This window comes from Brassica napus, chromosome C1, assembly GCF_020379485.1.
Source record: "Brassica napus cultivar Da-Ae chromosome C1, Da-Ae, whole genome shotgun sequence".
Classification (NCBI taxonomy): Eukaryota; Viridiplantae; Streptophyta; class Magnoliopsida; order Brassicales; family Brassicaceae; genus Brassica; species Brassica napus.
In genome coordinates this window covers 42,655,069-42,673,763 of record NC_063444.1, presented here as the reverse complement: position 1 = coordinate 42,673,763, position 18,695 = coordinate 42,655,069, and the positions used below count along the sequence as shown (strand labels likewise).

At 35.6% G+C, this 18,695-nt stretch overlaps 1 protein-coding gene across 1 annotated transcript; it reads right to left on the bottom strand.

Moving 5' to 3' along the window:
* Positions 1 to 469: 469 nt before the first annotated feature.
* On the bottom strand, positions 470 to 8,273 carry LOC125580281 (LRR receptor-like serine/threonine-protein kinase IOS1). Its single transcript, XM_048744583.1, has 16 exons — positions 5,822 to 8,273; positions 5,560 to 5,713; positions 5,103 to 5,483; positions 4,538 to 5,028; positions 4,308 to 4,449; positions 4,146 to 4,217; positions 3,990 to 4,061; positions 3,820 to 3,900; positions 3,571 to 3,746; positions 3,122 to 3,487; positions 2,967 to 3,050; positions 2,803 to 2,873; positions 2,645 to 2,721; positions 2,417 to 2,567; positions 2,174 to 2,335; positions 470 to 2,091 (listed from the first exon to the last, which is right to left on the bottom strand). Exons 1-16 carry the CDS (start codon positions 5,895 to 5,897, stop codon positions 1,852 to 1,854), a joined length of 2,796 nt encoding a protein of 931 aa, XP_048600540.1. The 5' UTR covers positions 5,898 to 8,273; the 3' UTR covers positions 470 to 1,851.
* Between the last annotated feature and the right edge of the window lie 10,422 nt (positions 8,274 to 18,695).

Genomic DNA, 18,695 nt, shown 5'->3' with positions numbered 1-18,695 from the left:
GGCTGAGCATATTTTATGACCGCTGAAGCCCAGAAGCAACCCCAAATTACCAGAATACCCTTGGACGACCAGAAATTATATTTATGTTATTAATAAGTCATTGTTGACGGCTACACGCTATCTAAGCTTTCTATTATTCATTGTTCTTAGTTAGGTTATAATATCTACTGTTTTTATATCTATTCATCTATGATTTCTGTGACAAACTTCATGTCTGAATAAATCTACCTGTTAGGTTTAGGGTTCAAATAGGATGAGAGATTAGCCCCAACTACAGATTACTGAGTTGTGATATTCATATTTAGGATTGTTCAGTAATGCATGTGTCTAGATTAGCTACCTAGAACCTGCCCATGGATAGATTGATAAAAGCGAGAGCTTTATTCTCATCCTGAAAACATTCTAATAGAACTATGTTTCTTGCTATGAGCATGGCGAGAGCTGATCTAGTGAGCTTAATAAGCTATTATTCAGCCCGCGCATAAAGCTTGACTAGAGCGCGTCGATCGATATCACAGTTGAATAATCGATCGACGGAGCAAAAGGTGTATCGATCGATATTCCTATAGGATTATCGATCTACACGTTCTATTGATCAAAATACGACAATTCAATACATGCGAGAGCTGATTGGCTTGTTGATCAAATAGTTGAGCTTTACATTATCATGCATGCAACACATTAGGTATCTGTAAGATTATTATCCTGATCTCCTGAATAGAAACCCTAAATCTAGCAACCATCCTTCCATCAAACAACTCTTTGCCAAGCTGAATAATTTTCTTGTTCAACTTGTTTAATGATTTATCTATTGCTTTGCATTAATTATTTACTGCTTTATAAACATTAGCCTAGCTTAATCAAACTGATTAGATTTATTTGGTTTCCTAGCTCCCTGTGAATTCGATCCCTAAGTACTACAACTCGACATCTTATTTGAGAGAGTATAAATCACTCCTTAAAGTAATTTAAGTGATATCAATTATTAATTAAAAAAAAAAAAAAATTGACAGAACGCAGAGGCTTTCTAAAGAATCGTAGGAAGACTTGTTGGGAAGAGCTTTGGTGGTCTAAGAAAGAACATGCCACACGGGAGCTACCATGATAGGCTCATAAGCCCAATTATCTCTCCTTTTCCAAACTGGTTTCTTCCTTGCATTGACCGATGTGTAATGACCATTAGATTCCTCTGATTTCTCGTCTACAGCGGACGTAGGCTTTTATTCGCCGCGGACGGTCTGACTCCACGGAGAGGGACGGCGTGATTGTGCAGTGATGCTGCGATTCTTGCTCGTATAAGAAGATGTGGAGTTATTTTTAGCAGCGGATGTCACCGATCAAAACCAAAGTTAAAGTTTGTTAAGTGAAATTAACATAAGAATTACAATTTTTATAGAAGCAAAAAAAAAAAAAAAAAAAAAAACAGAAACAAAAAGAAAGAAGAGAGATTGTCCAGAAGAAGAGAAAAGAGAGACAAAGAGCATTAATTCTATCGCCAATATACATTTAGAGTATTTGTTTCTAATAATACAATAGTAGTATATTGATATTAATTAAAAATATACAGTAAAAAATAATGACTTTTTTATTTGTGCAAATTATGCAATTATTCTTGTACAGAGAACACAATTTCTCAAACATTTTTGTGATATATATCTATTGTAAATTCTTTAATCTAAATGGTTTTGCAAGAAAAATATTGATAAAACTCTCGATATAACAAATGAGAACACCTTGCAAAGGCATTCTTGACATCGTCGGAATAAAAATATACGTATAAAACATTATTGGTCAGTTTCCATTCACGTGGCTTGGATAAAAATGTGTATATATTTCAATTATTTGGGTCTCCTACGTCTCAGATTTGATGCAGAAGGAGCCTGATGAGCTCTGACCATTGTCACTGGTCAAATCGCTGCTACCAAATGTCTGGCTTTCAAGTACCAATCTCTTGAATTTCTTCACGTCTTCTTTGTACTCCATTGAGGTATAATCTGAGCTCCCGTCTAAGTTGTAACTAGTGGTGTCTCCTAGAGCAACCCCTTGGATTAGGTCATCTAGAGATATGCTCTTGTCAAATGCTCGAACTATCTGAAATGACTCCCAAGTTTCAGAGGAATTCACAAAGTTTTTTTTTTTTTTTTCAAAATCCATGTTTTCAATCTGATTGTACCTGGCTCATTTTTGGTCGGTGCTTTGCTGAATGTTGGACACAAGCATCAGCGCAGAGAACCATTCTCTTGATTTCGCTAATATCAAAATCTTTCTCCAGTCTCGGGTCAACAAGACCATGGTAGTTTCCAGTGTTTAAGGCTTGTAACATAAGAGGCTTTGCCTAGTGCAAGAGGTAAAATTTTAGAACCGTGTCCAAAAAAAAAAAAAAAATTGATAGTAAGGGAAAACGAAAATTACTCACCCAATCAACGATGTTTTCTTCATTGGCAAACGGATGTGATTTACCAACAGGCCTGCGTCCAGTTATCAGTTCCAGAAGCATAACTCCGAATGAGAAGACGTCTGATTTGTCGCTGAATATCCCAGAAGATGCATATTCAGGGGCTAAGTATCTGCATCCACATCACAAGAAACAAGTTTAAAGATTGTCACTGCAGGACAGGTTGCATATAGAAAAATGTTTCCATACCCGCATGTTCCCATGATCCGAGTAGAAACATGAGTATCATTGTCTAAACAACACTTGGCGAGTCCAAAATCCGCTAACTGATGAATCAATCATGTTTATTTAGTCGTACGTTTCAAATAAACCTTGACAGGTTATTAAAAGTTAATTTTTTAGAATACCTTTGCCTCGTAGCTATCATCGATAAGAACATTAGCAGCCTTTACATCACGGTGTATAGTTTTAGGGTTACCTGATGAGAAATAAAGACAGAAAAAAAACACTATTAAAAGTCTTTGAAAAACATGTGTTCAATACAACTTAAAGACAAGACCATTTTACTCACAATCTTCATGTAAGTATGCCAATCCTCTAGCTGCTCCTGAAGCAATCTTCATCCTCTTTGACCAATCAAATGGTCTCCTTTTTTCTGCAAATATTACCATATAGTGTAACGCAAGGTGGCGAAATTAATTCTCGGAAACCATTAATCGCACGTACCATGCAAATGAAACTCCAGTGTTTTATTGGGCAAAAACTCATAGACAAGCAATCTTTGAGTTCCGGTTACACAGTAACCAAGGAGGGACACAAGATGCCTGTGATGGACTCTACTTATAATCTCTATCTCTGCCCGAAACTCCCGTTCCCCTTGTCTGCTTCCAGCTTTAAGCTGCTTAATCGCAACCTCCGTTCCATCGGGAAGAACTCCTTTATGAACATAACCAAACCCGCCTTGGCCAATGAGGTTGACATTGGAGAAGTTATCGGTCGCTTGCGCCAAGTCTTCATACGTGAACATGTTGTTTGCCATTTCTGAGAAGCTACTTTGATTGTTGCACTGCTGAAGATTATTATCATCATCATCTATAAAATCATTATCAGAATATTAATAGTTGATTGATTCTCTTACTTTTAATTTAGTCAAAAGCGCATAATTTGGTACGTACCTGAATTGGGATAACGACCAAGCTTGGCTCTCCTCTTGAGGATAACTAAAAAAATGACTAAGATCAAAAATATTGATGCAGCAACTGATGCAATAACCATGGTTTTCGTCTTCGTCTTCTTCTTGTTTGTGGTTGCGCATGAAGCAGAGGAACATATTCCAGGATTTCCTTCGATGCTAGAGTTTTTTCACGGAGGTAAATATTGTAAAACACATTTGACCAGAAAGGTTTGAAGATTTAATTAGTTACCTCAGTGAAACCAATCCTCTTTGCACTTTATCTAGGAGACTAGTAGGAATTGAACCATATAGCAAATTGCTTGACAGATTTCTGCAAGAAGCGGAGTCAAAAACAGAGGTTATTACATGTTAGTTTTTGTCTTGTGTATAAACGATAAATTTTACATTCTAACAACTTACATGACTTTTAAACTTGTCATATGAGCTAGGAATTCCTGGACCGGACCAATCAGGCTGTTGTTAGAAAAATCACTGCAATAAAAAACATAAAAATTCCAAACCCATGACAATATTTTCTCAAATAACAACTTCTCCTGCTATGTACATTATACTTACAGAACTTGTAAAGTACTTAGGTTTGATATGGATTCCTGTATCTCCCCGGTTAAGCCATGGGTAGTCAAGTTCCTATTTCCATATGCCAAAGATTTTTAAAACCTTTTTTTGTGAAGAACAAATCATATTCAGTTCTAGAAACAGAACAAACTCAACACTTACAATGAAATGATCTTTGGTTGCTCACTGTCAATGTAACTGCAGTTAACACCAGACCACATGTAATCCCGCGGTACGCATGGATCTCCTTGCCAGTCAACCTTACTGATGCCGCAACTCAACTTGATGTTTATCATCGTATCAACTGATTACCATTTTGCTTAGGTTAGTATATTTTTTTGGTCCAGATCATAAAAATAGTTTGTTCAAAAAATTATAATTATTTATATAACCTTCTTTTGTATCGGTTTCATTCTGCGATAACGAGTTCACCATGTAAACCTCCATGGCGTTGAGCAGAGGAGGCAGTGTGGAACTCGCAGTTTTTTGAAGCGAAAATGTGCACTGTCCATTTGCGTTCGGACCGAGTTCATCTCCGATAAAGGAACTAGTATAGAAACTTATTGGCTTAAAGGGATCTATGATGAGCCTTCCGTTGTACATCACCTTAAACTCTCTGGTGTCATTGGGACCGAGCTCTTGGATCTCTGAGAAGTGTAGGCAGACGTAGAACCGTGATGTCTGGTGCAAACCGGTTAGCGAAATGTTCATATGAGCGTCGGGGTCTGTTGGAACAGAGGCCGTGGCCATAACATTTTCTGGCACCTTAAATCCATTATCGTTGTCTACACTATTATCGGTTCTAATCTGTGACCAGTTTTCGGAGTTGTATGGCAGCCAAATACGATCAAAGACATCTGCTCCATAGACACCAGATCCGTACCTAAAACAATATATAAGGGCATGTTTAGTACTTGTTCGTTTCATTGTTTTTTAACATGAACTTGAAACTAAAACCTTAAAGATTGTTTAGAGAAGGAGCCAATGTCTGCTCTCAAGAAAGTCTGCAAGGACCCCGACTCGTTCGCGTACGCTTTGCTGGTGAGTTTACGCAGCTCTATAGCGGAGATGAATGGCGTTGAATCCTCTGTTTTGACGAGACAGACTTGTAACCTGCTAGTGGCCAATATGTGTATGATTTCAAAGGTTTCAGATTTGGTCTCCTCGGCGGTTGAAACTGTCGCCCATTTGTTAGGCCCGAGGTGGAGATCGAACTTAGTAGAGGGTCTTGTGTCATAACCACCATGGAAGAAAATGGCCCTGATCAGATACTTATCGCCTGTGGTCAGGTTGAAGGTATAGCAGCTTCTAGAGCTCTGTGGAAAACTCCGGAGGTACCTTGCGGAAGAAGTTAAACAATTAGTTACCTATACCTAGTTTGATCTTGATAATGTTTTCTATACTCTCTATATACCATGTTTGTTGCTCTGATTTGCTCTGGTACGATGATTTGATGCTCCTGCCAATGCCGGTATCGATGTAAGGCGCATCAGAGCTGTATGTTATATTTGTTGCTTTTTCTAGGAAGCTAGTTCCCATCGGAGCACCACAAGTTAAACTGGTGAATCCTGTAAGAATAAAAACCAAGAAGAATTGTTTGAAAAAAACTAAACCGACTTTGTTTAGATATCTTTTTTGGTTTCAAATTAAATTAGCTTCTTCTTTTTTTTTTTTACCTGACGGATTTTGTGCAAGACCAAAACCTAAGACAAGAAGAACAAAAAGATACATGGAAAACCCCATCATTCTCATAATTCTCTGACAATTCTAAGAAAAGGAAAAAAGCGGATGAATAGAAATGAACACAGATTTGGTTTATATTACGGTTATTATTGCGACCTCAGAGTCAAATTTAGTGATCAATTCTGATCTAATTATTTGTCTACTTTCGTGTTTTGTTTATGAATGTAGACTATCCTGTACAACATTACAAGTGGTCTAAGACATGTTTTTAAAACCTAAACAGGGCCTAGTAAAAACAAGTGAGGTGTACATAATTTATCCGACCACGTGAGGTTTTTTTTGTTGTTGTTATTTTTCACTGTGTTTGGTTAGAATGCAATTACATTTTCAAGTAACAATCTAGGGCCAAAAATCATTCAAGATAACCTTTAAAAAAAAGATGGGTGAATCATCATTTGTTTGAAGATAACCGTTGGAGTAGTCTTCAAGCCTGCAGGAGTTTCTATCCTTCCAACCATATAGAAAAGTGCATGGACTTCTTAAAGCATCTCTGTTGATGATTTATCTATGGAATTTTCACACAAAAAAAAAATAAAAAATTAAAAAAGTATAAAAAGAGTATGGAGAAGGGGTTCTCATTTAACATGAGGTCTTAATGGGAAACTTATAACACCCGTTATTTCTTTATTGGTGGTACAGTTATTATTAACACTAGGATTTGGACCCTGCGGTTTGCAGGGGGAGTGATATTCATTTTAAATGCAATTTAAAAATACTAATTATATATTTAAATTGTGGATAATGACTGAATCACATCGAGTTTATTTTTGTTCAAGAGCATTTCGACTATACTCGAAGCTTTCGGTTTACACGTATCATTTTGTATGATAAAACAATCAAAATCTCTTTTTTTTTGTAAGGTAGGATAGAATATTAACAAATAGAGTTTTAGTGTATATGTGTTTCTTCAAAAATATTTGATTATCTTTGAATGATGAACATTCTATTTATCTAACCGATAGTTTCTGATTTCTTATTGTTATTAAGTTATGATTTACCAAAACCCACAACTTTTTAAATAAATTATAAAGGGTTGCAATGATTAGTATTAACAATTATAGTGGTTAGAGTTACAATTATTATCACCAAGAATTACAATTCTTAACACCAACAGCTGGAACAGTTAACCAAAAGGTCACAATGTTAATCATAATGGCTCAAAACATCCACATTTGCAATGGTTTATCACCAAAAATTGTAACATTTTATGACTAATAGTTACAAGCACAAAAAATTGCAATTGATCTTAATCTAAAAAATTGCAATGCTTAACTCAAGCGGTTGCAAGAATTTACTTAAATTTCCAACAATCTTTTTCTTATTTAACTGGAATCACATATTCAATAAACAATTAATACATATATTAAACTCGTGCATAAATAAAAATTTCTAAGATTTTTTTTGAAACAATATTCTAATACTTGTTTACTCGATACTATTATAAGTCATTTTGGGCACATGAAGATAATACATACGTATTTCCACACTACGCTAAGTGTTTACTCGACACTATTATAAGTCATGTGTATTATCCATTCATGAATGTATACAAAGCCAAGTCCCAACTTATTGAAGCATCATCACTTCACACTCATATTTGTAAATACTTTTAATCATGCAAATGCAATTTTTCATGGTATCTATTAAGAATAACATTTCAACATACATGTCCAAACACGTACCTTGGGATGATATAAACGTATGCTTCATATATGGTTTCCACATTGAATTCAGCCTCTAATGTTGTATTAGAAGGAAATTGGGTATTCCACAATTAAAAATTTAAATGGATTTTTTGAACTAATTTATTTAACACACTTAGCTACCAACCTTCTAACTCATTTCGTCAACTGATCTGGTACATTACATTCAGACCAAACAAACTTTATGGTAATCACCCGGTGAATGATCAACTCACATACAACACAATATTTAATGTCAAGGTGTCGCAACTGGGCTTTTGCATGCATGTGATTTAAATTTCAAGAATCACATCCACCTCCCTTATGTCTTTCATTGCAAAACTTGATGACAATAATATGTTTTTGTAAGCTTTACTTTTATGAAGTCAGTATCAAAGATAAACATGTCATCAACATACAAACAAACGATATTTCATTAATGGACTCGTCAATTTTCTACATAAACACATGGCATACTAGTTAACTTGAAATCACTTGATAAGGCAACCTCATCAAATCTGTGATGTCACTTCTTATGTTCTTGCTTAAGCCCATACAATGATTTTATCAACTTATACTCTCTCAGTGAAATTATGCTTGCAGCCTTTCTGTAACATTACTTTTGCATATTTTGGTAACTTCGCTAACTTTACATTGGTTAGTGAAGAGTTGTGATTGTTAACACACAATTGCAATGATTAGTAAAAAGTTACAGATGCATTGAAAGGGTGTATCCAAAAAGAAACGTTCATTGGTAAAATATTTTGATGATGTCATGTTTATATATAAAAAGATCGTATCTGTTGGATTATCATTTTTTTCCTATAAAAATGATGATGTTAGTAAAAAAATAAAAATTAGGTTTTCTATTATACATAGATTTTTGTTTAAACTGTGAGTATCGCAAACATATGGAAGGGTTTAGATTAATCCCCAAATAGAGGTAAAATCTACGGATAGGCTCTTTACGGGTATTCAAATGGTTTGTTAGCAATAGGCCCATACCACGTGATCACATGATGGAATATAGTGGAGTGCCTTCGAATCAGATTGCTTAGCAACCCAAGTCGGCTGTTAGTAGACCACCATTACGTGGTTTTGGTTCAATTATTTTCAAAAACTAGATTTAATTACAATAAAATATGTTATAAATATTAATTTTGATTGGTTGAGAACCTTTTGAATATCAAAACCAATCTAAGTGCTCTAAGCTCCTTAGGATTTTATGTGGGTGAGTAGATGTTCTCGAGATAGGTTTGGTGGATGAGTTCTCCTTGTCCCGAGATAGGTTTGGTGTTTTTTTATTTTGTTTTGTTTCCACATATTTTAAATAGTGAGATTCATATTTTAAAAAAAACATATTATCCTCTAAACTAAGTCACCAATGAAAAATTATATTTTACTTTAATTGTGGGGTTGAAAAAAACCAAAAAAGTAGTTGTAAATTTTTTTTTTAAACAAATATTAGAAAAACCAGAAATCAATGGTGAGCGACATCTGTCAAACCAAAATTTAAGGAGGTATATAAATTAAATTAGATGTATAAAAGATGATATACGTTTAAGTTTTCTTAATATAATAGTTTTTTCTAACCCCAAAAATCATTATCAATTTGGTCAAAGCACTTGAGATGAAGAAACTCTTTCAAATCGCGAGTCCCATTATAGCTACCTTCTACATCATTGCAATAGGTTTGAATATTTAATTTTACGCAAACTATGCATTTTGACAGTAATATTTATACAAATCGTCACAGTTTTTAGACCAAAAAAAATCATCACAATTTAACGTTAAATTCAAACCTGGATAGTGACATAAGGACACTAACATAAAAAATAGGCTTACAAATCTTTTCATAGTTTAATGTTTTCGTTTTGGTTTACTTATTGAATCTACTAAGAGAAAGCAAACTCTATTATTACATTGATCCTCGTTATTCTAGTAAAAATGATAGGACAATGTAAAAATTATAAGTGTATTTTTATTTAAAATTTAAAGTAGTTAATTTTCTTCGACTATAATTTTTTTGTTAATTAAAAGCAGCTTTGAAATATAATATTATATAACTGAACCTATATATATATATATATGTAATATATTTCACAAAATAGATATTTTTAGTTATTCTAACCATTATATTTGTTTTGATTAGTAACTTTTTACTGTTTCAGTAAGTTGTACAATCTAATCTATTAAAACTGAAGTACACATTAAAATAACTAAATTTTCTAAATATTTACAACTGAATGCCACTGGTCATAAATTTGTAATTGTAATTAATCCAATAATAACCATATATTGATAACAGAATCAATACAAATTGTAAGAAACAATAACTCCTGATTTTATCTTCTTTACATATAAGATATATTAATAACATTATTTTGGAAACAGTTCGGATTTTTTAGTTAAACATATATATTAATATATATTTCAATGGATATATATTAATAACATTGCCTACGACCCATCTTATATATATATATATATATATATATATATTTATGAATAAGCAAATGGAAGTTTATACAAATAATTCAAATCAAAGCATGACCTTTTCATCAATAATTAAACATCTTTTAGAAATAGCTATTCTATAACCAAAATAAAACTTAAATGAACTATTATAGTTCATATCTAATATATATATTAAATTCATTATCTTTAAAAACATTATAGTAGTTTACACATAAGTAGATTTTGTATAATATATTTCTATTTTACAAACATATAATTAACATAAATTTATACACGTAATTAGATTACAAATATTTGAAACACACAATTCTACATACTGATATTTATATCTTATTCTAATTAAATTAAAAAACAAATCTCACGCTTTAAGAACATTTTCATAATCAACAAACGTGTACTAAACAAATTAGTGAACACATACATATGCCTAATTATTTAATAAACTATATTATTTTTTCAAATCTAGTTTTCATTGTTACCAAACACAAAAAAATATCAAAAGCTACAATTAAAATGATTTTCTTAGTTTTTTTAACCACTTTATCTTATTACTTCTTCTTGCTTTCTGGTTGAACCATTATGTAACCACTTACCTCTTAAAGTCTTGTTATGTTTTTATTCACTGATCCAACCTATCATATATTTATAAATATATAATACTCCTACACTTTATTTTGTTAAATGTATATAAACTAATATTTTTATGTCTTCGTTATATTCTATCAGGTTTAATGGCGAATGAAACATATGTAAACAAAACTTGTACTGAAATTCTAAATACCAAGGAACATACGATTCCTGGAGGTTATTTTTCACATAGTGCTACATGTTCCAGTTCAAGTTGTGTCTATTTGTGCAAGAGAAAAAAATGCCAACGGAGTTGGTACTTGTATTGGGCCAAAAAAATAGGAAAAATGTCGCTGCGTTTATAAATGTCCTTAATAATCAGATTATATGCTGAATGAGAAATTATTAAAATAATATTTAATAAAAATAAATAAGTAGACTAGAATATGAAGCCTAGTTGATTGTAGTGATTTCTTAATTTTGTAATAATGAGGATTCAGATCGGTATAATATATGTTCATAAAGAACAAGTTTAAAAAATATTTATGAATATTAACATATACTATGTGCATTTCCAGTTAATTTTTCTTTTTGATTATGTTAAGCTTGTTATTTTAGAGTTTAGATCCAGTATCTCATAAGTAATAAACTATGAAATGTGAGTTAAGAAAAAAAATATATTTAGAAAAAAACATACCATCATTAAAATTTAAAGGGTTTTCAAAAAACAATTTTTTACGGGAGTACCTATATATATATATATATTATTTTTTTTTGTCATCAACGTATACAGACTCGTACTGACTTTGTAAACCAAACCGGGTGATCTGCATCCATGTGAACGACAAAAGACGGTTGCATCTTAACACTGCGTACTAGTCTATCCGCCACTGAATTTTGCGTCCTTGGTACATAGATAATCGCTGATCGGGTGAAACTCTCTTTCAGGATCTTGACATCTTCTAAATAATTTGCAAAAACTGGTCATTCTTCTGGTTCTGAAACCATCTTCACCAATTGAGAACAATCCGTTGCAAACGTAACCTGAAATTAACGTAAATTTCTCATACATTCCATTGCCCAGGGTAGCGCTTACATCTCCGCATGAAGGGGAGAGAGACTAACCCTAACATTCCTCGCCCCCAACAATCGATCAAATCCTTCTAAGGTGATGACCCAACCTTGTCCTGAAAAGGTATCACCCTCTTTTCATGAGCCATCTGTAAAACACCATCTTCCTGGAATTGACGGTAGGATCGTATCCACTATTTGTGGTATTGTCCTCTGTTCATTCAATATTTGTGCCTCAGCCCACAGTGTTGATTCAGTTTTTGCCAATTTAAACGTATCCATAGGATCCATATCCAGATTACTGAAAACTTTATTATTCCTACCTTTCCAGATGTACCATAGTATCCATGCAAACTGATGATTTTCCATCTTCGGGAAAACTCTTCATAAAAGATGATCCATGTTTGTGAAAAGAGAACTTGTTGGAAAAATATCTGGATTTGATGGTATCTTCGAGAGAGCCCAAACATGAATTGCTGGAGGGCATTCAAAAAACACATGGTTTATCGATACCTCGTTGGCTCCACATCTTACACAACAAATATCTCCTTTCATCCCCCTCGCTTGTAAATTCTTCTTTACTGCTATACACCATGTCACTAATTGTCATAGGAAATGTTTAAACTTTGGTGGACACCGTATTTTCCAACAGAAAGCCTTCAGAACATCAACTGTGGGGCCAATCAGTAATGGTGGTCTTTCCCTATCTGGATAGATCCATTCTACCTGATAAATTGATTTGACTGTATATTTTCCATTTTTTGTGAAGTGCCATCCATCTCTATCTACCCTCTGAGACCCTGTTCAGTGGTATACTTTCTATAAGTTTTGCATCCTGTGGATCCACCAAAGCCCAAATTGCATGTGAATTCCAAGTGCATGAGGTAGAGTAAATGAGAGACTTCACTGTAATGTCCGGGTATAAATTGTGTTGGTTTTATTAGCTGGTCTCGGGCGAGTGGTTGGGAGCCATAGATCATTCCATACATATATAGAAGAATCTGATCCCACCTGTTTGATTAGTCCTTTGCTTACCAGAGATCTAGCAGAGACAAAACTCCGCCAGCCATATGACGGAGAATATAAACGAATCGGTTCCAAAGGTGCGGCATACCTGTAATACCGCCCTTTGAAAACTCGAGAGAATAAAGTATTTGACCTCTCTATTAGACGCCATAACTACTTACCAAGCATCACTGTGTTGAAATCAATGATGTCTTTAAAGCCCAAACCTCCTTCATCCTTATCTACACATACTTTGTCCCATGATTTACAGTGCATGCCTCTTGTACTTCTCCCTGGACTCCACCAGAATTGTGATACTGCGCTTGTCAGTTTTTTCACAGTTGCCTTAGGTAAACGATAGCAGGACATCGTATGATTTGGTAATGCCGTAACCACTGATTTAATGATCACTTCCTTTCTTCCTTTTGTGAAAAACTTGAAAGTTCACCCATTGACTCAATTATTTAAACGATAATGTACAAAGCTAAAAACTTGGATCTTTGATCCCCCCAGATTTTCTGGTAAACCAAGGTAGGATCCCATTCCTCCAAGATTTTGAATTTTCAAAATATCCCTTAATTCATGTCTGACGGATTCTTCAATCCTAAGTCCAAATTGAATGAAAGACTTATCAAAATTTATTAGATGCCCTGAAACTGCCTCATATTCCTTTAAAATCTTAAGAATGGTTTGACACTCTTCTTTTTGAGCTTTACAAAAGAAGAGACTATCATCCGCAAAAAGCAAATGAGATATCGATGGGCAAGCTCTAGCTACCTTCATTCCCGTAAGTTATTGCCCTCTTTCTGCCTTTTTTTATATTTGCAATTAAAACCTCAGTGCATAGAATAAATAAATAAGGCGATAAAGGATCTCCTTGACGTAAGCTCTTATGTGGAACAATGAGGCCAGGTGGTTGTCCATTTATGAGAACCCGATATTGAACCGATGTAATACATTCGATCATCAATTTAATCCAATGAAGGTCAAAACCCATTTTCTGCAATAAGGCCTTAATAAACTCCCATTCCACTCTACATACGCATTTTAATTGTCATATAATTTCCTAGACATGCTTTATTGGTCCGCAATCCGTGGAACATTTCCTGGGCGATAAGAATATTATCAGAAATCAACCTACCTGCCACGAATTCCGATTGAGTTTCGGATAAGAGTAAGGGAAGATAGATTTTCAATCGCTGACACAAAACCTTTGAAATAATTTTATATCCTACATTACAGAGACTGATTGGCCTCAATTCCGTCATCCTTGTAGGTCTCTCAGTTTTTGGGATCATACAAATATTAGTAATATTTAATCGTGCATCCATTTCTCCCAAAACCAAGAAATTATTCACCATTCCTACCAAATAATTCTTAATAATATACCCAGAGTGTTGGAAAAATAGAGCTGTTATGACGTCCAGTCCTAGCGCCTTTTCTGGGTGCATCATAAACAAAGCTTCTTTAACCTCCTCCTCTGTCGCTAGCCTCAACAAACGTTGATTCATCTGAGGAGTGATACCCGGTGTAACCTCTGTCAAGAAACTATCGAATTCCAATGGGGAGGTGGTACTAAATACATCTTCGAAATAATCTATTGCCACCTTTTCCACACCATTATCCTCTGTAATCTAATTATCATCAGCATCATGTAGTCCAACAATTCTGTTACGAACCCGCCGTTGCTTAGTTAAAGCGTGATAAAATTTTGTGTTAAGATCCCTAGATGAATACCACATGTTCCTGCTTTTCTGGTGCCAGTAATCTTTTTCATCCTTATATGCATCTTGTAATTTTCTAAACACCTCCAAAATATCCTCTTGAGACCTGGTATTATCTGTTTGTACCTCTTCAAGTGCTTGTTGTAACACATTTATTTTTTCTTTTCCATAAGGTGGATTATTTTTACCCCATTTAGCAATTTCATGACGACAATTACTAATTTTTGCCACTATACTCTCTGCTCCCCCTTCTACTTTTCCTTTGTTATAGTCTATCCAACCCATTGTAATTGATTCCAGAAGACCCGCTTGTCCAATCCACCTCTTATCGAACCGAAATTGTCCTTTCCTCCTGGGAACTTTATCTTCTAGATAAGCCAACACTGGCCGATGATCAGAAGCCACCATCCCAAGATATTCTGTAAAAGAACATGAAAATAGAGTATGCCACTCTTCATTTGCTAAAGGACGGTCTAAACGACATCTAACCATCACTGCCCCTTTCCCTTTTCCTCTTCTCCCTTGCCATGACATTTTGTTTCCCCTAGCCGGAAATTCTAATCAACCACTATTTCTTATCATGTTATTAAAAGGAATAAAAGAATTTGCACCCCTCATAGATCCTCCATCTTTTTCATGATTTCCAGTAATCTCATTGAGATCACCAATAATGAACCAGGGTTCGAATCGCGACAGTCCATATCTAGTTAACCGTTCCCACACTTGTTCCCGCATTTTTTGAACTGGATCCCCATACACAAAAGTAAGATAAGCCGTTTTGCCCAGAGCCTCCGCTTCCACATCAATCATTCAGTTGCTAGAATATAATACCTTAACCTGATACTCATTATTATAGAAAAACGCTAATCCCCCACTTCTTCCCACTGGGTCTACTATGAACAGATTATCAAATCCAAAGTGAGCTTGAAAGTTTTGGACAAACTCTGAATCTTGCTTTGTTTCTGCAAAAAATAAAAAATCCGGTTTATGTTTATGCCTTATCTCGCTCAAATAGCTTATAGTCCACTTACTTCCCATTCTTCGGCAATTCCAACTTCAGTAAAAACAATTGTTCTTTATTTGCTCCGGAGAGCCAAGTCGACGGGTGTAATGATACCTTATTTCCAGAGTCCGACTATTTTCCTTTCTTTGTGACCTGAACCATCTCATAAAAATCCAAAATGATTCTAATGGTACTATCCGATTTGTATCACTTAGCCTCCAGATCAATGAAAACCGCTTCCATAATTTAAAGGAAATCGACAATCTCATAAACAGCAAAAGCCAAACATTATATACCATAAATAAAGATACAACTCTATCGTCACAGTTAATAGCTACATCAAACCAGCTTGTTTCACCAAAACACCAATTCCCACTATCTCCTTGCTTTGAGAAAAACTGTCATCTCTCATCTCACGGGTATCATAATTTGATCCTCTCCATCCAGATTGTATCTGATCATGGTTTGATGATACCAAAGACAAACAACGCTCCCACACCGTTGCACATATAAGAGGATAGTCCATACTCCCCAAGATATCCCTAAAAAAGAAACCTGCAAAGCCATATCCAGTAAACCAAAATCTCTCCGAGCATTGAGCGAATATAAGCAAAATAGGTCTTACTCTACCAAGATGACAACATACCAAAACTAACACATTCCACTTCGTGCCAACAATATAATGATAGAAAAATAACAACTGGTTAATGGGGCAGTCATTGATAACAGTTTCCGAAATAACAAAACCAAGAACCCCTAATTGCATTTGCCACCACTAGACAAGAACATTCTTGAGACCTAACGAACTTAACATACGGCTCCTTCTTACCACAAGACCACTATATCTCTGATTCCATTCCATACCAATTATACCATTATCCCACATCATATTCCTATATCCACATATATGATCAAGTCGATTACAAATGCACGTTACCATGAATAGCCGAAAATACCAATAACGCAAGACTGTTTTATTATTCCATTACTTTACCTCAAGGAAAGCCATTAACAGCAACAATAAAAACGCAGATAAAACCAGACTCATACTACTCTTAGAAACAAATAAGGTGCAAGTGTTCATAAAGCTTATTAAAACCGGAAAGCAAACTAAATCATAAGACAGACCCTGCCTGCTTGAAAATTCTTGAAGGAAGACTCTATCCATGAATCAGATCCTCTAATGCCCAAGTTTCGGGTTTGATGTACCCTTACTCTCCGTTTGCTTACTGTTATCTCCCTGTCGTGCTCCTGTCTTTGCTGCATCTTGCTTACGTGGTGAAGCAAGCGCATTGAACACTCACATTTTAGTGCTTCCCGCAGTGCTTATTGTAGGCTTGAATAGCCTCTTGCGTAAACCTTGCTTCTTCACCACATCTCCTCCAGGCGGACCTTGCTCTTCTTCCACAGCTACCATTTCTTCTTTCTCTTGGACAATACTCTCCTCTTCCTGTCCTTTGACCACTTCCTCAATTTCTTCCTCTCATAGCTTCTCTAGAAATCCTCTAAATCCATATCTATCCCATTCTCAAGTAAATGAGCCATAATCTCATACATGTCCATTACACCCTCATCGTCTAAATCTACCTGATCCTCCTGCATACCATGGGCCGCTGCCAGCCATTGATCTGCATCAATAGGATCCGATATTACTTCTGTTCCATCAGCCTGAGCTTTGGCCAGCTCACGAACTTCCTCACGAACATCTCGTTGAAGCTGTTGCTCTCTACCTTATCCTGAAGAGGGTATAATTTGTCCACTCTGAGCGCCAAGCCTTGTATCCTCTCTCCACGCAGGTCTATAACGAGAAGCTTCCCCATCTCCTCTATAATTTCCACAGTTATTGTATGCTCTCTTACTTCCCCTCTCTGACACCTTCATCCATTTAGAATATGTTTCCTCCACGATTTTGCCCTTGCCCTTGCCATAAAACTCCCGACCTTCTCTTTCTTTATTCTGTTGATTCGCGTTCCCATTGATGACCACACCTTTATAACTTCTTGCACGATCATCATACTTTCCTCCATCATACCACGCACCACTTTCATCTCTTCCTTCCCGTTTCTTCTCTGGACTCTTCTCGGTGTTCTTGGTATCTAAGGGACATACTTCGTCTTTAACAAAGACTGCCGCAAACTTGACAATATCCAAATAGCTTCTCGTAACGCAACGATACGGGAACTTCCTCACCATCATAGAACTCCCCGCCTGTGAAGTCTACTTTGGTTTCGAAACAAATCTCTTTGAAAGCATCGACCACCACCTGAACACGAGAATGATCCAAATCGACAGCCACCGCCCTTCCAATCGCCTCACCAATGCTCTCAAAAGTGGGTACTGTTTTGAACTCCACCGGAACTCCTATAACTCGAACCCAAAAGGTTATCTCCGACGGGTAGAGCGAGGACTTCTTAGGTTGCCAGCGCGCCAAGGAAAACATCCAGTAATCAAAATGAAAGGATTGAAGCTTAAGAACCCCCTCTATGTCCTCCTCCTTATCGAAGTCAAACTGAAACTTACCAAAACCCAAATCTGAACCAACTACCCTCTCTTCCAATTTCCATATTTTCGAGAGATTCGAAATCAGAGCCTTCATCTCCTGCTCCTCCGGATTCATACATCTTCCAGTCAGTGTTTTGGAAAAGGTCTTGATGATAGCTGAGTTATCGAAATGGGGCACCGAGATCTTCAAACGTTTGCGAGTTCTTCTCCGTTCTTCACCTCCCCCGCATTGCTCAGAATCTGACTCTGCGTCATAGCCAAACGAATAAGAGCAAAAATTTGATCTTTGTCTAGAGCAAAAGAAAAAGTTTCGAAGTATATGATCCAAGCATAGTGAAACGCCTTATTCCTTTTATACTGATCCCAAATCCTCATCCTACGACTCCCAAGATTTTCCTTATTTTCTCCATATCTTCTATGATTTATGTAAACAAAATCAATCTCCCTGAATAATCCCATTAACTGCAATCTCATACTCCAATCCCATATTTCTTGTATTATCGCATCATCAATTCCATTTTAATGCTCTTTTCGGGATGTCTCCTTATCCGCAAAACGCTTGATCAAAACAATGTCTGGAAATACGAAAGACAAAATCGCAGTTCGCAACAACGCTGGTAAGAAAACTCGAGCTGCCATTACGCATATGGCCAACGCTTACGCAAACGCCACAGTTCTAGAGAAAATTGAAAACCTAGCCGCTAATTTTCGCCACAGGAAGTGCAATGAAACGAGCTTGCGATTTCTATGTCTAAACATAAAGGGAAACGATAAC